General features: G+C 45.1%; 1 protein-coding gene and 1 non-coding gene across 8 annotated transcripts in view; one reads left to right on the forward strand and one right to left on the reverse strand.

Annotated features, from left to right (window-relative positions):
* Klc1 (kinesin light chain 1) overlaps positions 1-23,425 on the reverse strand; it is a 49,684-nt gene that overhangs the window by 21,760 nt on the left and 4,499 nt on the right. For all 7 annotated transcript variants that reach the window (XM_013144957.3, XM_013144955.3, XM_013144958.3 and 4 more), the window contains exons 2-3: positions 5,920-6,181; positions 3,562-3,792 (exon numbers count right to left, since the gene is read on the reverse strand). In XM_013144957.3, coding sequence (XP_013000411.1) covers positions 3,562-3,792; positions 5,920-6,180 — 492 coding nt within the window. In that variant the 5' untranslated portion in view covers position 6,181. The remainder of the gene's footprint in view (positions 1-3,561; positions 3,793-5,919; positions 6,182-23,425) is intronic.
* LOC111754936 (small nucleolar RNA SNORA2/SNORA34 family) lies at positions 787-919 on the forward strand. The gene has a single exon (XR_002789603.1). It is a non-coding gene; the product is annotated as a small nucleolar RNA SNORA2/SNORA34 family (small nucleolar RNA).

Genomic DNA, 23,425 nt, shown 5'->3' on the forward strand with positions numbered 1-23,425 from the left:
TAAGAGGCCAGCATGGTCGAGGGATAAGGAATACTCTGCCTCCACGGGGACAATCGTAAATGTACATTTTTCCCCCAGTAATGAGTGGACGCAGGGCCTTCTCACTACGTTACATTCTCAACCTGTTTTTATTTTTTATTTTGATACAAGGTCTCACCAAGTCACTAAGTTGCCTACGCTGGCTTGAATTTAAAATGCCCCTGCCTCAGCCTCCCAGAATACTGGGACTACAGGTGTGCACTACCATGCCACATACACATCGTTTTAGAATAATCCCACATGATCCGAACTCAAACCCAAATTGCAAAATGATGGCTGGAGTAGCCAGCCTGTGTTCATCAGAGACACCAGTGTTTAGCTCAGAGTGGCAACATGAGGTCATGAGTTCGATCCCTGGTACCAAAAAAAAAAAAGATACCAATGTGATAAAGTGCAAAAGAAAAGGGACCGCAGGGTGTAGTACGCAATCTGAATTGACTCTCCAGAAAGTGAAGACAGCCACTGTGAAGGACACTGCTGAGACATGGTGAGGATCTAGACTGTGGAGGGGAGTGGGCAGTGAATTCCTGCCATGGCCCAGCCTGGGCTGCATGGAGACTCCTCCAGGGAGGCAGGCCCAGTGGAGGGAGGGGAGAAGTGCCCCACATGCCTCAGAGCCAGGAGTGGAAAGAAGTGCTCAGGAGGAGGCAGAGTTAGTCTCAAGGCCTGAGGCTTTCTCCAAATCAGATGCTTTTTTTCAAAATAAAAATCTTAGATGATAGCACACGCCTATAATCCCAGCACTCTCTGGCGCTGCATCAAGACCGGCAGCTCCCTGACGCTGTTGGTTTTAAGCAGGAACCTAAAGAGTTGTCTTACTATGGCCTGTTGACCATTTCAGAACATGGGCAGTGAGATGGTAAATTAGAAAGAAACAGCTTGAAGCAAACCCCCCCACACCTCCCACCCCCATACCCCCCCCACCCCACACCACCACCACCACCACCACCACCACCCCACCCCACACCCCTGATGCCATGAGCAGCTATGAGCGTGGCAGGCTCTGGCGGTCCAGGACGGGAGTCTCGGGCATTTACTGGGACCCACTCTATCCTGGGACCTGGAGCACCAGGAAACCAAGCAACCCCTCCCACACTGCCTGTTTTGTTTTGTTGAACTTCAATATACATGAAAGTATGGACAGCTATTTTGAAGACAACGAGAGACTCTATGATGGCCATTAGTGACTTCCCTATTGTCTGCTTCCTCCTTCTGTTCAGGTCAGTTCTATAGTATGTTGTTTTGTATGAATTCTCTGTATGCGAAGACATGCATAACTATTTGGAAGAAAATAAGAGACAGTATGATAGATAGTGAAGATCCCAGGTCATCTAGCTTTGAAATTTATATCTCTTACATTGCTTTCTTATGTCCTATTTTGTTCTGTTTTGTTGTGTTTAATTTTATCCCCTTTAAAATAAAGAAAAAAAAAATCCCAGCACTCTGCAAGGTTGAGACAGGAGGACTGCACAGCTGAATCCAGACTGGGCAATTTATAACTTATTTAGGAAGACCTGGCTTTAAAATTAAAAAAGGGGGGTGGGATCATTGGGCTATAGCTCAGTGGGAAATCTCTAAGTTCAATTTTCAATACTGGAAAATGAATAAATACGAGGAAAAACCAAATAAATAGCTTAAAAAGGCTCTGAATTTGTGAAGTCAGCTCTTCTGCCCAGTGTCGCTTGTGACCCACTGGCTGGCACCAACACATCCAAGTACTCTCACCCAACAGTGACCCACGTCAGAACATCAGGTGCCACCTGACGTGGAGGCCACTTGAGGCAACACAGGAGCCTGGTAACACAGGAGCCTGGTAACTGCCAGTGCCACCCTGCCACGGTGCCCACTGACATGGCTCCCACGGGATGCTACTTGAAGACAGGGCTTCAGAGTGGATATGGGTTAGAAAATCAGAGGGTGGAACCTCATGACGGTCCTCAGGTCCTCTGGACAGTGAATGCAGAGGGCTCTCTCCCCACCACGTGGGGCACAGCATGAGGGTGGCCACCTGCAGGTCAGCACAGTGCCCTCACCAGCACCAACACTGCTGGTCCCGCCTTCAACCAGACCTCGAGCTCTGGCACTGAGAGAAAATGAGGGGCCAAGCCACTGCCTACAGTGGCCCAGGAATAAGACCACAAACGGCCACTGCAAAGGGCTTCAGACCAGAGGCACAGAGGGGACTGCACTGGGCACAGAATGCACCTGTGCATGTGCCTGAGCTGACTGTGGAGCCAGGGACAGGAGGTGGACTCTCCTGGGAGGACTGGCAAAGCCCAAGAGTCTGCTTCAATTAATGGTAACATGACAATGTCAAACTTCTTAATTCTGGGAAAGGTTCTACAACTATGTAAGATGTTACTATTAGGGAGAATAGGGTGAAGGGTACACAGGAACTATCTTCACTTCTGTTTTTCTGTCCATCTAAAATTACTCTAAAATTTTACAATTTTTTAAAAAAGCAAACAGCAGGGGTGCAAACCTGTAATCCCAGCACTCAGGGGTCTGAGGCAGGAAAACCATAAGTTTGAGTGTAGCCTGGGCAACTTAGCAAGACCCTGCCTCAAAATAAAAAAATCAAACAAAGCCTGACATTTGGCTCAGTGAGATGGCCCTGGATTCAGACCCCAGTACAAGAAAGAGAAACACAGAGAGACAGACAGAGACAGAGACAGAGACATAAAGAGAGAGACAGAGAATGAATGGGAGGACAGAAGGGAGAAGATAGGCAGACAAACTAATGGAATTAAAAAATACATGATGGGGGGCTGGGGATTTAGCTCAGCGGCATAATTGCCTGCCTTGCAAGCAGGCAGTTGTGAGTTCAATCCCGGTACCGATAAAAAGCAAAAAGACAAAAAAAAAAAAAAAAAACATGATGGCTAGGCATGGTGGCTCACGCCTATAATCCCAGCACTCGGGAGGCTGAGACAGGAGGAGGCTGAGGCAGGAGGATCATTGCAGGTTCAAGACCAGCCTAGGCTACAAAGTGAGCTCAAGGCCAGCCTGAACTGCATAGCAAGACCCTGTCTCAAAAAGACAAAAAAAAAAGAACATGATGGGTGAAAAACAATTGAGATGAGGATGAATAACCCAGAAAACCCCATAGAGAAAGAACAGCCAAGACCCCTGAAGACCCCCAACACTTTAGCAGCAGAAAGGGAAGCAAGCAAGGGATGCCAAAGAGACACGAGAGAGACAGGACAACCAGATGCTGCCCAAGGGCAGGAGAGCACAAAGCAAGACAGTTGAGCCCACAGGTGCCAGGAGATGCAGCAAGGGACCAGGCCAGGGACCCAGCAGGGCAGCCACTCTGTGCAGCACAGACACAGAGGGCACTCGAGGGTGCAGCCCCTGGGATGGGCTGGAGAGTCCTGCGTTCACGAAGCACCTTCCCATGTCCAGACCACTACTCTGGGGACACGCAGGAGAGCACACAGCGCGCAGAACTGCCAGGTCCCGTGCAGACTGGCTGGCCAGAGGGCAGCGTGAGTGAGCACTTCAGCCGCTACAGGCACTCACCGAGGGGGAAATGTCGTCATCATACTTCTTCAGCTGGTTCATGAACTCTAGGTGCTTCTTCTCCTCCTCCAGCTGCGCCACCGACTGCTCGCTCTTCTGTAACTTCTGCTGAGTGTTGGCCAGCTCATCCCGCAGCCACTGGTTCTCTTGGCATAGACGGCGGACTTGAGCTCGTAGTTTCTGCTTCTCCGACTCAACGGCGTTCAGGTGATTTGACAGAGCCATCATTACCTGGACAGAGAGATGTTTTAACTGCAGAATCCGCAAGAAAGGCACCAGCTTACACACACGCATAGACAACCTACAATCCATCCTGCCTTCACCTCTCCACCACAGGCTGCTCGCACCTAGGACATCCACAAAAAGCACCTCTTCTTTCCACGAGAGGGCACCCCTAGGACAAGCAGTGAACCTGGCCACACTCATGACATGCCGGTTTCTATCTAACTTTCCACACGCTCTTTGCATGAAATATATATGCACACATGTGTCACAGGAGGCTGGCAGGCAGGGGCAGTGGCCTCATCAGAAGGGCAGACATGCCACCTTAACCACAGGAAGTGAGGGAAGGAGACCCCAGCACGGCCACAGCCTGCAGCTCCCTGGTGGGGAACGTGGCAGCTCCTGAGGGTGGGAGAGTGGAAGCCAGCCAGCTTCAGCACTTCTCTGCACACACTGTCGCTCTGTCCTCCCTTCTCAGGACACTGGAACTCTTTCCCACCCCCACATGTCAAACAGAAGCTCGGCACAGCAGGGTTTTGCTTCCTTATCTTGTAAAACCCATCATTTGCCAAGCCCAAAAAGGAAGCCCACCTTCACCACACCTGCCAACGCAGAGCTTGGGAGTAGGAAGGCCTACAAACCCAAGCAGTGTTAAAGGTCTACTACCACTGCCTGGACGTGGCTGACATGAAGAGCCCTGAAAGGGGGTCCCAGGGCTCACTTCCTCTCCAAAAGCAAACTGGCACAGCGGCTCTTTCTCTACCTCCTCCACTCGCTGCATGAGCAGGAAGCAAGAAGCCAAGTCTCTGTGGGACTGAATTTGACCTAAGATTTGTTGGCAGAGCCAGAAGTGACCAGGGGAGCCAAGACCCAGACATTTCCACTGTTTTCCTCTCTACATCAAACAAGTCAGAAACATTAAAACAGCTGGACCCTGGGAACCATGGAGCCGCCACCGCCACCACATGTCCCTCAAACCCCTTCCTCCAGCGTCCCCAGTTGGGGCCAGAATGGCTCTCCTGGTAGTGAAACCCTAGACAGCAGCACTCCTTTCTCCAGTCCCAGCACAACCCTGTGGCTGCCGCAAGGGATGCCCTCCCTGGGCCCTAAAATGCTCCTAGCATGCAGTGCAGAGAGGCAGGAGTCTGGGAGCCCTGATGACCTGGCAGCCCCACAGCTAGAACAGCTACCTTGTAGCTCAGTTTGGAGGGGGCGGCAAATTCAACCCTAAATGATACACAGTGGACCTCTACTGAAAATTCAAGCTGGGCACACTGGCATTACCCTGTAATCCCAACTATTCAAGAGGCTGAAACAGAGGATCACAAATTCAAGCCCAGTTTGGACAACTTAGCAAGACCCTCTAAATAACATTTTGACTTAAAATTTTAAATAGGTAAAATTAATTAGTTTAAAAGTGCTGGTAGGACCAGGTATATAGCTTAGCAGCATCAGTGCCTGCCTGGCAAGCACAAGGTCCTGACTTTGATTTCTGGTACCAAAAAAAAAAAAAAAAGCTAGTGATGTAACTCAATCCAAGGGCTCTGGGTTCTTAAAAAAAAAATTTTAGGGGCTGGGGATTTAGCTCAGCGGCATAAGCACCTGCCTTGCAAGCAGGTGGTCGTGAGTTTGATCCCCAGTACTGATAAAAATTTTTTTAAAGGGCTGGGGATTTAGCTCAGCAACGTAAGCGTCTGCCTAGCAAGCGCGAGGTCATGAGTTTAATCCCCAGTACTGGAAAAATAAAAAATAAAATAAATAAATTCAAAAGCTCTGGGTTCAATCCCCAGTACCACAAAAATAATAATACATGTGGCAAGCATGATGGCACACACCCATAAGCCCATACTCAGGAGGCTGAGGCAGGAGGATCACCATGTGTTTGAGGTCAGCCTTGGCTACATAGTGAGTTTAAGGATAGCCTGAACTGTATAGAGAGATTCTGTCTCAAAAAACCAAAATTGAAAAGGTAAAGAAACATAATAATAAATTTGAAACATTCTGACAGGCTCAACTCCAAGACCAATTAGGTAAAGACACAGCTTGTAGAGGAATGGCCACTCCTCTCAGGTCAGATGCTGTTCTCCAGGCCCATGCTGTCTGTCGCAGGGCCTGGCCTGAGCCGCTGCCACCCACCTGCGCCTCGCTCAGGCCGAGCTCCAGCATCTCCAGGGACTTCCGGATCATGTTGGACTTCTCCTCCACCAGGTTGCTCTCGTCATCCTTCTTCAAGCACTTGAGCGTCTCCAGCAGACTCTGCAAGATGGAGTTGTGCTCATTCTTCAGCGCCTCCAGCCCCTGGATCACTTGCTTTGTCTTAGAGATGATTTCATCCTGTGTGAGCTTCTCCAACTTGTCTTCCTTTATGTACACCATCGTGGACATGTTGTCATACATTCTAGAATGCAGAAGGAAAAGAATTAGACATCTTGTCAACGGCTTCACTTCTGTCACACTGCTGGACAGTCAACATTTGTAAATGCTTTTAAATTACATTTTATAGGTAAATAATAAATACACAGAATTATAATTTGTGATCTTAAATATTAAATTCTGTAAGTGTTCCTATTTTTCCTTTGTACACCCATTTAATTGCTTTTTGGGTTTATGTTTTTTAAATTATTTTTTTTTGTTTGTTTGTTTGTTTTTGTTTTTTTTTTTTTTTGTCTTTTTTCCTTTTTATCGGTACCAGGGATCGAACTCACGACTGCCTGCTTGCAAGGCAGGCACTTATACCGCTGAGCTAAATCCCCAGCCCCCTTTTTAAATTATTTTTAAGAACAACAACTAGAATTAATGCCAAAGATTAAGAGCGGCATAACATTCAAATGGTACTCCCAAAATACACAGCCCCAGGGAACAGTCTTAGTGTTTGCAAGCTTTACTCAGTGAAAGGCAAAAAGAACACTAAATCTGTGATGGTTTTCACCTTAATTGTGTCAGCCTAATTGGGTTGAAATCCCAAGAGCTTACTAAAGCACACTTATGAGTGTATCTGGGTAGGTCACGGAGGTGTGACCTTGGGGACTACACATGGTCCCCAGCTCCTTCTACTGTACCTCTGTTCCCCTGCTCTGCTTCCCAGTTCCATGAATAAAGCACTTTTGCTCCACCAGGCCCTTCTACCACGATGTTTCTGCCTGACACCATGAGCCAAATAAAACCTCGTTTAATTTGAAGACGATGGATATTGTGTCCCAGCAATGGTAAAGCTCATACAAAATTCTCAATAATATATTTAAGCAGACAAAGCCTTAGGAAGTGGTCATGCAAGAAGGAAAAAAAAAAATAATAATAATAGTAATAATAACTCAGTGGAGACATACAAGGACAAGTAAGAATAAAAAAGAGCCAGACTTGTATGAGAGAGGCAGAGTTATGCAACAAGACAGTCAATAGACAAAAACCCAGGAAGCCACAGCCAATGGATACAACATGTATTCTCTTTCCCAGGTGACAACCATCAAAGGTATGACTTACATGGAAAAAAAAATTTTTTTTTTATACCAGGGATTGAACTCACAACCTCATGCTTACCAGGCAGGCACTTATGCCATTGAGCTAAATCCCAGGCCCTCCCCAAAAAATTTTTATAGACTTAATCACCAATAGATGCGACCTGAATAAAAAGTCCACTTAAGTTATTTAAAGAAACTAGGGACGGAGGTGTAGCTCAGTACAGCACTATAGCACTTGCCTAGGTATGCATTAGACCTTAGGTTCCATTCCCAGCACTACATACATGCATGCATGTGTACACACGTGCACACACACACACACACACACACACACACACCAGAAAGAAATAAATTTGAACTCCTTAAGAAAAAAACATAGGGGCTGGGGGTTTAGCTCAGCGGCATAAGCACCTGCCTTTGGAAGCAGGCAGTCGTGAGTTCGATCCCCGGTACAGATAAAAAGTTAAAAAAAAAAAAAAGAAAGGAACATAAAATAGGGCAACCCGTTCAGGACCCCCTTCTGTCTCTGTTCAGACAGAAGCTTTCTTTCTCTCAATAAATATATTCAATTCTTGGGGCTGGAGATTTAGCTCAGTGGCATAAGCGCCTGCCTTGCAAGCAAGCAGTCGTGAGTTCGATCCCTGGTACCGATAAAAAAGGAAAAAGACAAAAAAATATATATATATCCTTCAAAAAAAGAAACATAAAACAGGATGGGGATTTAGTGCAAGGTCACGAGTTCAATCCATGGTACCAAAAAAAAAAAAAGAAAGAAACATAGAACACTAGTTGACAACTGTCAGTCACCCTTGCTAAAACGCTAAAGATCTACAAGAACAAGGAATACATTTGAAAGAAGCAAAGGAAAAAAAAAAAAACAGGTCCTTAAGGCACTTTTGGTTTTTTCATTTGTTTTTTTGGTACCAGCACTTGAACTTAGGGCCTTGCGCTTGCCAGGCAGGCACCACCCAGCTGAACTACATCCCCAGCCCCTTAAGGCAGTTTTGCTGCTTACTCTTTTTTTTTTTTTGCTTGTTTTTACTGGTACCAGGGATCGAACTCACAACCACGCACTTCCAAGCAGACACTTATGCCGCTGAGCTAAATCCCCAGCCCCTTGCTGCTTGCTCTTAAAAAAGAATCTGCGAAGTCAGGCATGGTACACTTGTGGTCGCATTGCTGAGAAACTAAGGAAGAGAGACTGTTTAATATCAGGAGTTTAAGGCCAGTCTAGCCAATCTAGTGTGTCCTCATCTCAAAGAGACACAGACAGACACAGAGAGAGAAGAAAAAAAAGAAGAAGAGAAAGGTAGTACTCCTAGCCTCACTATACACTAAATTCCAGATTAATTAAAAGAATTGGGAGTGTTTGTGGTGCTGGAGATGGAACCCAGGTCCTCAAACACACTAAGTAAGCAATGGTCTACCTCTGACCTACATTCCCAGGCCTAAAAGTGTTTTTGAAAAAAGAAGAACTCAAAAAAAAAAAAAAAAAAAAAACAAAGGTTTAAATGGATACAGAATAAAAGCAATATCAGAAAACTAAAAGACTGACAAGAATACACTTAAGGCTGGTCCGATGGCAGTGGGTTATCAGAACTTATTAACATTAGTGTCACTAAAGTTGGTATACCACCCCCCCACTGCTAAATTTGACTGGCTTTAAAAAAAAAAAAAAAGAATACACTTAAAATAACAAATGTATCATGCTGCAGAAAGTAAACACATTTCTTAATGAAAGGGGTTTTTCTGCAGCCCATCACAGTGAAGAATTCAAAAGTACACAAACTGATCTCAAAGGTTAAAGTAAGGTTAAGTAATTTCTGAGAAGTAAAACTAAAAGTCTAAGTCAACTCACACTTGTGAGCCCAAAAGCCACACTGTTCACACTCCTTTCCAGTTCTTAGTGTGCATAGCCCCAGATGCATTGGTGGAACTAGAAATTAGCCACAACTACACCCAGAGATTCCTCAGCGACCAAGGGAAGCAGCCTCAGAGGCCGCGCATCCTCTCGCACCTGTCCCGTGATGGCCAGAGCCTTGCTCTCTCAGATGCCAAGGGCCACTGACACTACTCCCTTACCTGGACTGTCCTGCAGATCACACATTTCCCCATGCTGGCCATTCAAGCACAGTGGTGCACACCTGTGATCCCAGCTGCAGTTGAGGTAAGACAGTCCCAAGTCCCAGGTCCCCCTGGGCAATTTACTGAGGCCCTGTTATGGTTATATATCTTGGTGTCCCTCCAAAGCCTCATGTACTCACAGGTGGGTCTTTTAGGAGGTTTCAGGATCATGGGTGCATGAGACTCGTCACTGACAGGCTATAGCTGGATATGACATTGGGAGGTGAAAGCGGCGGGAAGAGGTGCATCCCTGTAGGCGTGGCCTGGCAGGACATGTGACCCTCCTCCTGTGATCTCTCTGCTTCCTGCTGCCATGCCATGAGCAGTTTCTCTCTGCCACGCTTAGAGCCTCCCTTAGAGCCAGCCAGCTGTGGACTGAAACCTCTACAAACTGTGAAACAAAGCAAAACTCTCCTCCTTTAACCTGTGGGTATCAGATATTTTGCCCCAGCAACAAGAAAGTAACAAAGACAGACTCTGTCTCCAAATAAAAGCAAAAAAGACTGGGGATGTAGCTTAGCACTCCCTAGGTTCTATCTCCAATATCCCCCCCCCCCAAAAGGAAGGAAGAGGGAAGGAGGAAAGGGAGAAAGGACGCTCTATGCCCTCTTCTCCAAGTGACACAAGATACCTGGTCCCCGTTTATTCTAATTGACCACAGCATTTTGGAGGTTGTTTTGTTTGGGATTTTGTGGTTCTGGGAATTGAACCAAGGGCCTTTGAACTAAACTACATTCCCAGTACTTTTTTTTTTTTTTTTTTTTTTTGAGACAGGTCTCACTGTATCATTAAGTTGCCCAGGCTGGTCTCAATCCTCCTGTCTCGGCCTCCCAGAGTGCTGGGGAACAGGCATGTGCCAAACATGTCTGGTTGGTTTTGTTTCATTTTGCTTTTGTGAGACAGGATCCCTTGAATTCACAATTTCCAGGCTTCTGCCTCCCCAGTGCTGGGAGTGCTGGTATGCCAGGCATTCTATCACCACACTCAGTAGAAAAAGGACCATGATTTGCTCTGTGAGGGCATAAGAATTCAGTGTAAAATCTCCTGTAGAACCTGACGATCTAATGCCCAAAACACAAGAACTCTCAAGTTCAGACCTCTGGAGAACACTGCTCCACAGTGACGCTCTGGGGGCTCAAGGCCACATCTCAGGACCCAGGAAGACAGCACCTTCTAAGCTGAATCTGCAGTCTAAAAGTCAGTACTTAAAATAATGAAGGGAAATAATCCTAAAACAACTTTTATTTAATTCTAAGTTTAGAACTTATCTCCATTTTTTTTTTGGTCTTTTTTTGTTTGTTTGTTTTTTTCGTTTTTACCAGTACCGGGGATCAAACTCACGACTGCCTGCTTGCAAGGCAGGCACTTAAGCCACTGAGTTAAATCCCCAGCCCCCTTTTTTTGGTCTTTTTTGAGATGGGGTCTCGCCATGCAGTTCAGGCTGGCCTTGAGTTCACTTTGTAGCCAAGGCTGGTCTCGAACTTGCAACTATCCTCCCACCTCAGCCTCCCGAGTGCTGGGATTACAGATTACAGGCCTGAGCCACCATGCCCAGCTTACTTATCTCCATTTTAATTGTGACTCAGTCTTTGTAATTTTTCCTAGGTTTTCTTTCTTTCTTTTATTGTTCATCTATTTGTTTTTGAGACAAGGTCTCACTGGCCTTGAGCTCACTGTGTAGCCCAGGCTGGAACAGAACCCGTACTGATCCTCCTGCCTCAGCCTCCCAAGTGCTGGGATTACAGGCATCTGACACCACACCTGGCCACAATTCAGAGTTTTATTTTTAATGTACACAGTTTTCATATCCCCGAAGTTACCTCACTCACATCATACTCTAAAGACAAAACCTAGAAATGACAAGAACCTGTCTGCCTGGCTGCACACTTGCCCTCTGATCAAATGATATCTGTAGCGCTCTGTAACCCAAACTAAAACAGTTTTGGCTGAGGATACTGCCCAGTACCACAGTGTAGTACTTACCTAACATGAACAAGGCCCTGGATTTCATCCTCACAATGGAAAGAAAAAATTAAATGCCATTTGAAATAAAAATAGATATGATTTTTACATACTATACCTCCAGAGTAAGGGAGTCTGTCTCCTCTCAGAGGGCTTACCTACCCTTTAGAAACACAGGAAATTATAAATGAACAAATAAGAAAAGACCTTAATTTTAAAAAATCATTAAAGCTCATACCTGAATCCAAATAGGACCTAACAGTTCAGACCAGCATGATAACTGCACCATAAATGTATTACGAATTCATCAAAATCCTACTAGACAGGCAGGGTTAGTACCTCTACAATAACTGAAAAGGAATCACAATGCCTAATAGACAGCTCATCCTCAAAAGCACCAGACAAAATATTAACTGGCACATTCAGCTGATTTACCTCTCTGCAAAAGTAGCATGCAAAGTAGCACACCACTCAGCACCCACTAACACTGCCTTGTCGTTCACGACAAGAGCCAGTCACACTCGCTCTAACACACTGGTGACTAGAGGAGGCAAACTCCCTGACAGGGACTGATAAGCTCAGGGTGGACGTTGGCACAGTGTCCGGCAGCAGGTCCATGTGCACCATGGGCAGCAGAGCACAGACACAGCAGGAACTGAGAAGTGGGAAGACCCCGTGAATATTGTCAGGTCCAAAAGGACCACTGCATGGGCTGAGTCCTGGGTGGACTGGGTGGTGTGGCCACACAGGGATGCAGGGCTCGCAGGAACGAGTCAACAGGGACCACAGGACAGCTGCCTGTCTCAGGGCCCAATCCACAGAGCTAGTGGAAACCAAAGCCACCACCCTGCCACAAGGGCAGTACCTTTTCTCTTCCCAAGAAAACTCTCAACTTCCTTTGTCCTTCACCCACACCAGAGGCCCCTAGTCCACGTGTGTATGGGGCCCGGCTCCAATCCAGTTTCTCTGGTATAAAGACAAGGCTCAGTATTTTGCTAGATTTCACACCCCCAACCAGGACCTGAGGTCTATCAAGGGCCAGCAGCCAGGTCTGGCTCCAAAAAGAAGGGAGGAGGGGCTGGGGATTTAGCTCAGCGGCATAAGGGCCTGCTTTGCAAGCAGGCAGTCGTGAGTTCGATCCCTGGTACCGATAAAAAGGAAAAAGACAAAAAAAAAAAAAAAAAAAAAAAAGAAGAGAGGAATCTCTGCAAAGCCTGACCAGTCGGATAGAAACATCTGTCTGCTCAAGCCATTAGTGTGTCATGAGCCCTACTCTATGCCAGGTGTTATTCTAGACATAGGTGCAGGAGAAAACACAAATGCAATGGTGACAAAAGATGCCCTCGCTGCTCCTGCAAGAAGGGAAAACAGGTCATATGGCTTCTCAAGAAGCAAAAGGCACAGCTTTAGCCTCTGAAATTCTGAAAGGAAACTATCTTTAGTTTAGAATTCCAGAGCCAGCCAAGCTCTCAATCAGCTATAAGTACATAATATTTTCATACCAGAGTTCCAAAACCGTTAGCTCTAGAGCATCCTTCTCAGCCCACCGGAAAACACGTTCACCCAGAACAAAGGGATGGTCCAGGAAGAGGACTCAGGGACACACACAGTGCAGGAGGCACTGAGCAGCAGAGGCAGGCAGGGTTGCACCAGGGCCTGATACAGACCCCAAGGCTGAGCGAGTGCCAACTCCATGCAGCAAGGAAGCAGAAACGAAGCTTTCCAAAGACAGCAAAAGGGCTTACCCAAAAAGTAATCACCATTTGTTACTCACCTCAGCTGGGCAGGGAGGGCCACAAGGACATGAATACTAAGTGGCCTAAGTGGCCTAACAGCCTCATCACTGAGGCAGGCACAGAGAATAGGGCCTATGTATCTGAGGCAGGACACTAGTAACAAAAGCCATCAGGGATCAAATTAGTGTTAGTGAGACTCCATGGTAATTATGGGAAAAAAAAAAATCATACTTTCAGCCAGGCATGGTGGCTTACACCTGTGATCCCAGCACTTGGGAGACTGAGGCAGGAGGATCGTTTTGAGTTCAGACCAGCCTAGGCTACAAAGTGAGTTCAAGGCTAGCCTGAACTGCATAGAGAGATCCTGTCTCAAAAAGAAAAAAAAAAAAGAAATCATACTTTCACTTAGAAGAAGCAGGAAGTGTTATTTTGGGGAGACAGAGTGAGGAAATCCAAAACTTACAAAACCTGAAGCGATGCACATATGCCCTTCTCATCCTGACACCCAGGGTGAGTGCCACCACAGGACTCACAGCGTAGGGCCCGGTGGTGCCTGTGGGTGCCATGCTGCATCACTATGGCAGCACACACAGGGTGGGAGGAGAGGTCATGGGACCCAGGACTAGGGAGTCGCTGCCACTGCCTGGAATGTGCTGTCCAGCACATTCTTCTCCTCTGCCTCCAGCCTCATTTATTTAATCATTTATATTGGTGTGGATTTAGGGATATTTATTTTATAGTTTAGGTTATACCTAATTGCTAATTATTTAAAACACCTTAGTGCTTTTTTGTTTGTTTTTAAAGACACTCCATGCTGGTGTTCAACTCACTATGTACCCAGGCTGGCCTCAAACTCGCAGCTCCTCGCATCAGCCTCTGGGAGTGCTGGGTTAACAGGCATGTAGCACTGCGCCTGGCTAAAAGATCTCATTTAGTTTGCACAGCATACTGTTCCAGCTCTGGCCACGGGAGCGCTCACACCACCTCCTAGGCGTTGTTGGTTCTCTTTCCCGGTCCTGGCCATGAGATTCAGCTTTGCATAAGCGGGACAAAGGCTCTGCTGCCAGGCTACCCCTAGTCCCTGTCTTCAGGTGCATCCCCACCCACTGGGTCTTTTGTGTCTCCATCTCCCAGTGCTACAGGCAGCCCCAGGTTTACCTTCCATTTTCCTGCCAAACTACGATTGGCCACTTCCCCACGGTGCTCTGGTTCATTTCACAGTAGAATGATATTAGAGTCTAAAATTGAACTCAAAGGGCCAAGGATATAGCTCAGTGGCACAGCAACTGCCTGACAAGCACTAGGTCTTCAGTTCAATTCCCAGTACCAAAAAGTAAACTAATTAAGTTAAATTAAATTAAATTGGACTCAGGGTTGGACATGGTGATGCATGCCTGTAATCCCAGCATTCAGGAGGCTGAGACAAGAGGATTGCTGTGAGTTCAAGGGCAATCTGGGCTACAAAATGAGTTCAAGGCCAGCCTGGGCTACACAACAAGACCCCATCTTAAACAAAAAAACAAAATAAAATTGGACTATCTTCTACCCTACCAAACCTGTAATCCTGGCCTAGCCATGAGAAAACAGCAGACAAAAACACTGCAGCACACAATACAGAAGTCCTGACCAACATTGCTCAAAGCTGTCAAGGTCAGTGTGATAGACTGAATGTATAATCCCCCTACACAGTTAGAACTCAGGGTGGGGCGGGGGGTACTTCTGAGAAAGGATCTCACTGTGTAACCCAGGGTGGCCTTATCTTCCACCCTCAGCCTCCCAAGTGCTAGGATTACAGGTGTGCCCTACCAAGCCCCACCTCCATTTAGCATCTTAATGTCCCCCAAAGGCCATGTGTTAGAGGAATCGCCCAAGCTGGGCAACAGGAGGAAGCAGCAACACCTTAAGAGGTGGGGCCTAGGAGAGGACTCCAACAACTGACAGGGCTGGCCGCCCACCCATATATGGAGTGAAAAGCTCACCCTGTGGCTACCCTGCCACAGACCCACACACAGGACCACCAGACCACAGACCATGGACCAAAGCCCCAACACTGTGAGCACATTTGTAAGTTAAGTGTCTTACTTATGTCATTGTTAGAGTGAAAACTAAGTGACACATCCCTCAAATTCATATGTTCAAATTTGAACCTAAAACCAGATGTCGTGGCTTATGCCTAATTCTAAGGAGGCTGAGGCAGGGGGATGGTTTTGAGTTTGAGGTCAGCTTGGGCTACACAGTGAGTTTGAGACCAGCCTGAGCTACACAAGAAGACCCAATCTCAAAACAAAACAAAACAAAACAAGCCGGGCATGGTGGCGCTCATCTGTAATTCCCCTGCTTGGGAGGCTGAGGCAGGAGGATCGCTGCAAGTTTAAGGCCAGCCCAAAACGTGTAGTGAAACCCTGCCTCAAAAAAGACCAAAAAAAAAAAAAAAAAAAATCCAAAACAATGTATAAATTAAAATTTAAAAGCTTTCCTACACGCAAATAATACAAAAAAAAAAAAAAAAAAAAAAAAAAAAAAAGCCAGGTGTGGTGGCTCACTTCTGTAATCCCAGCAATCGGGAAAGGGTGAAGCAGGAGGATCCTTGGGAGGTCAAGACCAGCCTGGGCTACAAAGTGAGCTCAAGGCCTACCCAAACTGCACAGAGAGACCCTGTCTCAAAAAGACAAAAAAAAAGTCTTACTTGCTACAAACAAATCAGAAAAGTATACACACAATAGAATACTAGGAATTCAAGGTGCTAGGTAGCTCAGTGGTGGGGTGCTGTTAGCACATGCCAGGCCCAGGGTCAACCCCCAGCACTACTGAAAAAAAAACCAGAAAGAGAAAGATTTCTCATCTTCAGCAATTTAGTTTTGGGATCATTCTCACAAATATACTGCTTTATTGAGGTGATAATAAGATTTCCAGGTAGTTTAGTCAACAATCATTTAAAAAAAAAAATCGCTGTAATTCCCCCTTGCAGCACAGAAGCAGAGACAGCTAGCTGAATTCACATGCACGTCAGCTACCCAGACAAAAATTGAGTCCAAGCTCCCAAACCAAGTGTCCCATCACTGCAGTGATTACAGCAGGTGGTGTAAGATGTACACATGCAAGCAGAGGCGTGCACACAGACACGCGCACTGTGATCCTGACAGTTCACCATGAGGGAAAAACAGTTCAACTCACTATGTACCCAGGCTGGCCTCAAACTCGCCAGCTCCTCGCGTCAGCCTCTGGGAGTGCTGGGTTAACAGGCATGTAGCACTGCGCCTGGCTAAAAGATCTCATTTAGTTTGCACAGCATACTGTTCCAGCTCTGGCCACGGGAGCGCTCACACCACCACCTAGGTGTTGTTGGTTCTCTTTCCCGGTCCTGGCCATGAGATTCAGCTTTGCATCACTTTGTAGCCCAGATTCAGCTTTTCATCAACTCTCAGATACAGAAAAGACACTTTGGCCACACTAAAAATAGAGCAACCTAATACTCTGCCAGAAACAGAACCATTGAGCACACTGCATTTTCTGTTTGGTTTTGCCTTTTTTTGTTTTGTTTTGTTTTGTTTTTTCTTTTCTTTTTTCGGGTACCGGGGATTGAACTCACGACTGCCTGCTTGCAAGGCAGGTGCTTATGCCACTGAGCTAAATCCCAGCTCCTTGTTTTGTTTTTTTGAGACAGGGTCTCACTATGCAGTTCAGGCTGGCCTTGAGCTCACTTTGTAGCCCAGCTGGTCTTGAACTTGCAACAATCCTCCCACTTCAGCCTCCCGAGTGCTGGGATTACAGGCCTGAGCCACCACACCTAGCTGGTTTTGCCTTTTGAGATGAGGTCTCATTATGCTGTACAGGTTGACCTCCAACTCCTGTACTCCAGCAACACACGGCCTGTCACCTGATATCGGGATCACAGCATGCACCACTACACCAACCACCGGATTCTTTACTAGGCACATAAACCACAGTAGTTTGGATTCTAGAGACTGGAGTCACAGACTAGAATCTTCAAACATCTGTAATTCCAGCTTCTCTGGAAATTAAGACAAGAGGATCACAAATTTCAGGCCAGGGAAACTTGGCAAAACTCTGTCTCAAAAATAAAAAAGGGCCAGACATCTAGCTCAGTGCTCCCTGGTTCAGTTTCCAGTACCACTAAAAAAAATTAAAGATACAATAAAATTAAAACCTAGGGATTAACTTAACCAAGGAAGTAAAAGACATGTACAACAAAAATTACATCACTCTGAAAAAGGAAGCCAGAGAAGACATTGGAAAACAGCTGTACAACGCTCTTGGACAGGCAGAATCAACATCGTCAAGATGGTCATACTTCTAAAATTGATATATACATTTAATAAATTCCAACCAAAATATCAATGACATTCCTCACAGATCTAGAGAAAATAATCCTAAAATTTATATTGAGTTGGGGCTGGGGATTTAGCTCAGCGGCATAAGCACCTGCCTTGGAAGCAGGCAGTCGTGAGTTCGATCCCTTGTACCAATGAAAAGGAAAAAGACAAAAAAAAAAAATTTATATTGAGCTGGGTATGATGATGCACATCTGTAATCCCAGCACTCAGAAGGCTGAGGCAGGAGGATTGCTGCGAGTTCAAGACCAGCCTGTACTAGATAGCAAGATCCTATCTCAAAAAAAAGAACAGAAAAAGAAATTCATATGAAACCAAAAAAGCAAAACAATCCTAGGTAACAAAAGCAAAGCAAGAAGCATCAAAATCCCAAATCTGGAATTATATTACAAAGCTACAGTGATTAAAAACAGCATGGTTTTGTCACAAAACAGGGGTGACTCAGTGGAACAGCACAGAGGAAGTAAAAACAACCCCAGGCACATACAACTATCTGATCTTTTTTTTTTTTTTTTTGTCTTTTTCCTTTTTATGGATTCCGGGGATTGAACTCACAACTGCCTGCTTGCAAGGCAGGCACTTATGCCACTGAGCTAAATCCCCAGCCCCTCAACCAGCTGATCTTTAACAAAAGGGAACAAAAATGTATACTGCAGACAAGACCCCCAGTGCTGGGAAAATTGGGTATCTACAAGCAGCAGGCTGAGTCTAGACCCATACATTACATCACAGACAAAACAAAGACCAAAATGGATTAAGGATCTAAATGTTAAACCAGAAACATTCTCCTGGAAGATAAAATAGAAAAAACTTCAAGTCACAGGCACAGGCAAGGACTTTCTGAATAGAACTCAAGGGCACAAGAAATAATACTGAGACTAATTTGATGTGGGATCATATCAAAATTAAAAAAAAAAGTTTGCACAACAAAAGAAACAACTAATAGAATCAGACAATCTACAGAATGGGAAAAAATAGAATATACAAAGAACTCAAAAAACTAGCCCCCTAAAACAAAAGACCCAATCAAAAAATGGCACAAAAATGAATAGATACTTCTCAGAAGGACAAATAATTAATAAAAACATTTAAAAATGTCAACATTGCCGGTCACTAGAAAAATGCAAATTAAACCAACACTGAGATAATGTCTGACAAGAATGACCATCATCAAGAAATAACACCGCTGAACGTGGTGGCGCATGCCTGTAATCCCAGCACTTGGGAGGCTGAGGCAGGAGGATCTTTATGAGTTTGAGACCAACCTGGGCTACAAAGTGAGCTCAAGGCCAGCCTGATCTGCATAGAGAGACCTTGTCTCAAAAAGATTAAAAAAAAAAGAAAGAAAAACAGGGGCTGGGGATTTAGCTCAGTGGCATAAGCGCTTGCCTTGCAAGTGCGTGGTTGTGAGTTCAATCCCTGGTACCGATAAAAAAGAAAAGACAAAAAAAAGAAAAACAAAACTGCAAGGCTGGGAGTAAGTAAGAATGTAAACTAATATAGCCACTATAGAAATCACTTGCCCTTTTAGATATTTTCCCAAAAGAGTTAAAGTCATACAGAGTGATACATCCATCAGCAGCACAATTTATAATAGGTAAGTCTTGGAAACGGCCTATATGTCCACCAATAGATGAAGGGATAAAGAAAATGTGATTATACACAATGGAATACTACTTTGCGACAAAGAAAGCTAAGCTTGAGGCATTAAAAAGTAAATGGATGCAACTCAAGACCATAACATTACAGCTGGGCATGGCGGGACATGCCTGTAATTCCACCACTGGGGAGGCTGAGGCAGGAGGATCGTTGCAAGTTCAAGACCAGCCTGGGCTACGAAGTGAGTTCAAAGCCAATCTGAACTGCATAGTGAGACCCTGTCTCAAAAAAAGACAAAAAAAAAAAAAAAGACCATAACATTGGTGAAATAAGACACACAAGCTTAAATAATGCATGGATTCCCTTATAAGAGAAACCCAAAGCAGAATAAAGAACAAAATAAAAGGTAAGACAACAGGAAGTAGAGAGATCTTTTTAAAATGGGAAATGGAACAAGAGATGGAGTGGAGAAGAATGGAGAGGGAAAGGGGATGAGAAGAAGAAAAAGAAACACAGCTTTTGCAAATGAGAAGGAAACCAAAAGTTGGACAGAGCAGGGAGGGATGAGAGGGGTAGATGAAAAACAAAATTAAGATGTTCTATGTACATGTACCAACTCCCCACAACAAATGTAATCATTATGTGCTGCAAATATGCACTAATAGGAAAAAACACCATAAAAGCTAGGCCTAGTGACTAATCCTAGCATTTGGGAGACTAAGGCAGGAAGGTCACTGAGTTTGGAGCCCTCCTGGGCCACTAGTGAGTTCAAGGCCATGTGAGAGCACATCTCAAAATCATAAATCCATCTATAGAATATTACACACACCAGGAGCACTGCAGGGCTGCAAGTCTTGCTCGGTGTTAGAGCTCTTACTTAGCTATCTTTCGTCCCCGAGCTAGAGACAGAAAGACAGAGCACACTCTGTACCCTGGGCACCAGGTTCATCTGCACAGCTTCCCTAGAGAGCCCGTACAAGAGCAGAAAGTACTGACTGACTCAGCATTTCTGCCTGCCACAGAGAACCTTGTTTAATCTCTTCCTCTAATCTAATCTAATTTAAACTAAAGCCTTTTATCTCCTCTACCAAACTTGCATCCCAGAGATGAACTGAAAAGAGCAATCTTTGCTAGTCAAAAACCCACCAAAAAAAAAGAAATATTGAACACATTTGCATAACAACAGCAGTTATTGTGACCGTGTTTCCCTAGTAAACACCACACACCACTGGATAGAACAAAAGTATCCTTTGCCTTCAAGAGATTCCAGATTCTGCTGTCCACAGGACCAGGGCCAGGAGGTCAGACTCCCTCGAGTGCTTCTCCCCAGCCTGCTCGGAAGGCCAGCACCATCTGGACCCCAGCCAGCCACTCCCACTCCTTCCTGTCCCAGCTCTGTGAGCACCTACCTTCCCCACCCACCTCCAGGTATAGTCTTCCCGCGGAGCACACATAGAAATGCACCTGATGAAAGAAGGCGGCTCCTGGGACCAGCTCTTAGCTGCTTCCGCAGGTGGGCAGCGGGCCCCCGTCACTGCCACAGGACCACACACCCTCTCCTGTGAGGCAACGGCAACTTCAGAGGCAAAACACAACGAGGAGGACTACATGAAATGCAGGCAAGTGTGTGTTTTCATAAAACAAGCACGAGTCAGCCCTAAGGACGCAAACACCTCTATCACAGAAGTCTCCTGGGTAAGCAAGGAAAAAGGAATGGCAGCGGAGTGTGACCTCATGCCCAGAGGAGGCAGAGGGCTGCTGCGGGACCTGGGCCAAGAGAGGAGTTCTGGGTCAAACGCAGAAAAGACTAAGTCTATGCATGTCAATGAAATAGTTTTCTTTCCTAATAAAGGCAGTTATATAAAACATTTTTAAAAAGCAGTTTTTTGAGCAACTACTGTAAGACAATATGCAATATATTAACCATTGTTACTCTATTATCTTTTTTGGAAATTTTGTTTCATTGTTTTTACTGTTTTTCTCTTTAAAATACAAATCAGTTCTCAAAGGCATAGCTGTGACACTCCTCACCCTCTAAGGAGTCTCCCTCAAGAGTGTGCACTCCTTAATTATTCAAAAGCATAAGCAGCTAAGACAACAGAAAGCAGGAACTATCAAAGGAAAAAAATGACAGGCTAGACGTCGTCAAAATCTAAAACTACTAAACAAATTTAAACTGATGACTTATTAAAAGGCATGTCCAACAAAACAAAAAAAAAGTTTGACAGATTAGGTAAGAGAAAATACTTGCGATACACACAGCTGGCAAAGGACTTGCCTCCAACATATGTAAAAAAAACTGTCCTACCCTCAATGATAAAAAGATAACTCAATTTTTTCTTAGTTTACATTTATAAGAGTTTACATTTATAAATAAGAGATTTATTTTGTTTCATTTCGTTTGGAATTTTGGCCAAACCCAGAGCCTCCTAAACACCAGGCGAGCACGCCATCACTAAGCCACCAGACCAGCCCAACAGGACTCAAGAAGGCTCCTGACTCTTGAGGCTGAGGGTTCATGTGAGGCAGCCATGGCTGCTGAGCCCCTTGGGCTGCTTCATCTGAACACACAGATGGCACTGAGGGCTAACCCAGAAGCTCTAACGGGCAACAGCCTTGTACAGATACCTCCCAAAAGTAGACACACAAAAGGCCAACAAGCACGTAAGTGCTCACCATACATTCACAGGACCAAATCAACCAAGATGACACAGGCTGCAGAGGCTGTGGAGCAACAGCTGGAGGGCACATAAAATGCACAACCGCTCTGGCAAATGGACAGCCCTTTTAAAAGTTAATCATCTCAGGGGCTGGGGATTTAGCTCAGCCGCATAAGCGCCTGCCTTGTAAGCAGGCAGTCGTGAGTTCGATCCCTGATACCGATAAAAACAAAAAAGACAAAAAAAAAAAAAAAAAAAAAAGTTAATCATCTCTATCCTCTGAGCAACTCCAAGGAAATGTACAGGGCCATCCAACCTTGCAGAGGAGGAGCGGCCCTGCTACAGATTCACATAGCAGAACAGTCCTGGGCAGGGAAATACTGGGAACGCACACACCAACGTGAGTGTATTTCAACAGGGTGCTGGACAAAAAAGCTGGATGCAAAACTACGCGGTATATAACATTATTTATATGAAATTCCAGGGTAGGAAAACAAACCTCTGGTTATATTAACGACTGACGAGAGGCCCAAAAGTACTTTCTGGGATGTATCTTTTTCTTCTTCCTCTTCTTCTTTTTTCAATACTAGGAATCAAACTCAAGACCTCCCACTTGCTAGGGAAGCACTGTACCACTGAGCTGCATTCCCCACTCCCTGAGCTGTGTCTTGTTATAAGTCAAACTGGCCAATGAGGGGCTGGGGATTTAGCTCAGTGGCATAAGTGCCTGCCTTGCAAGCAGGCAGTCGTGAGTTTGATCCCCGGTCCTGGTAAAAATGAAAAAGTCAAACTGGCCAAGTGACCTACGTGGAGCCTTGGTTCACAAATACTTTCATCTGCAAACAGTGTGGTTCACAAACAGAAACACTGGGCAAAATTTCATTTTGGTTTGCAAACCCCACATCAGGTGATGAATGGGACCACGGCCACCTTCCCCCACACAAATACAAATGTGGCTCAGAACCAAGGAATGAACTGTTTGTGAACCAAGGAACTTCAAATTTTAGTGTTTAAATTTTAGAAAATATTTTCTGTATGTATTCAGAAACTGTCACCCTTAAATCAGACACACATAGGCAAACATTGAATTGTCTCACTATTGTGAGAAGCTGAAAGAAACAATATGTATATATAAACAGTATGTCCCTTGTTAGTATAGTGGTGAAAAAAAAAAACAGTATGTGCGTACATATATGTATAAAATGCAATGTATGAGCCAGGCGTGGTAGCTCATGACTGTAATCCTAGCACTCGGGAGGCTGAAGTGGGAGGATCCTTTCAAGTTTGAGACCAGCCTGGGCTGCAAAGTAAGCGCTCAAGGCCAGCCTGAACTGCATAGCAAAACCCTGTCTCAAAAAAAAAAAAAAAAAAAAAATGCAATGTATATACTATTGTTTGAAATTTTATTTTTCTCTTCAAAATAAAAGATTCGGGGGCTGGGGATTTAGCTCAGCGGCATAAGCGCCTGCCTTGCAAGTGTGCGGTCGTGAGTTCGATCCCTGGTACAGATAAAAACGAAAAAGACAAAAAAATAAATAAATAAAAGATTCAAAAAAAAAAAGAAAAGAAAAAGAAGCTGTCATCCTGAAGTTAACTGAAAAGTGCTTATGAATGGCTTTGAGAATACAACAAAATTGTGAAGTAAGATGCCCTTTCTCACCCAACATTCCTGTTGTAGGTATCTCTTCCTCCTACTGTTCTGGACAGGAAACTGCTGGAAGGGAATTTTACAGAAGTAATGATGGTCCCAA

Source organism: Cavia porcellus, unplaced genomic scaffold, assembly GCF_034190915.1.
Source record: "Cavia porcellus strain 051 isolate PalLab524CR breed Dunkin Hartley unplaced genomic scaffold, mCavPor4.1 scaffold_31, whole genome shotgun sequence".
In the NCBI taxonomy this organism is placed as follows: Eukaryota; Metazoa; Chordata; class Mammalia; order Rodentia; family Caviidae; genus Cavia; species Cavia porcellus.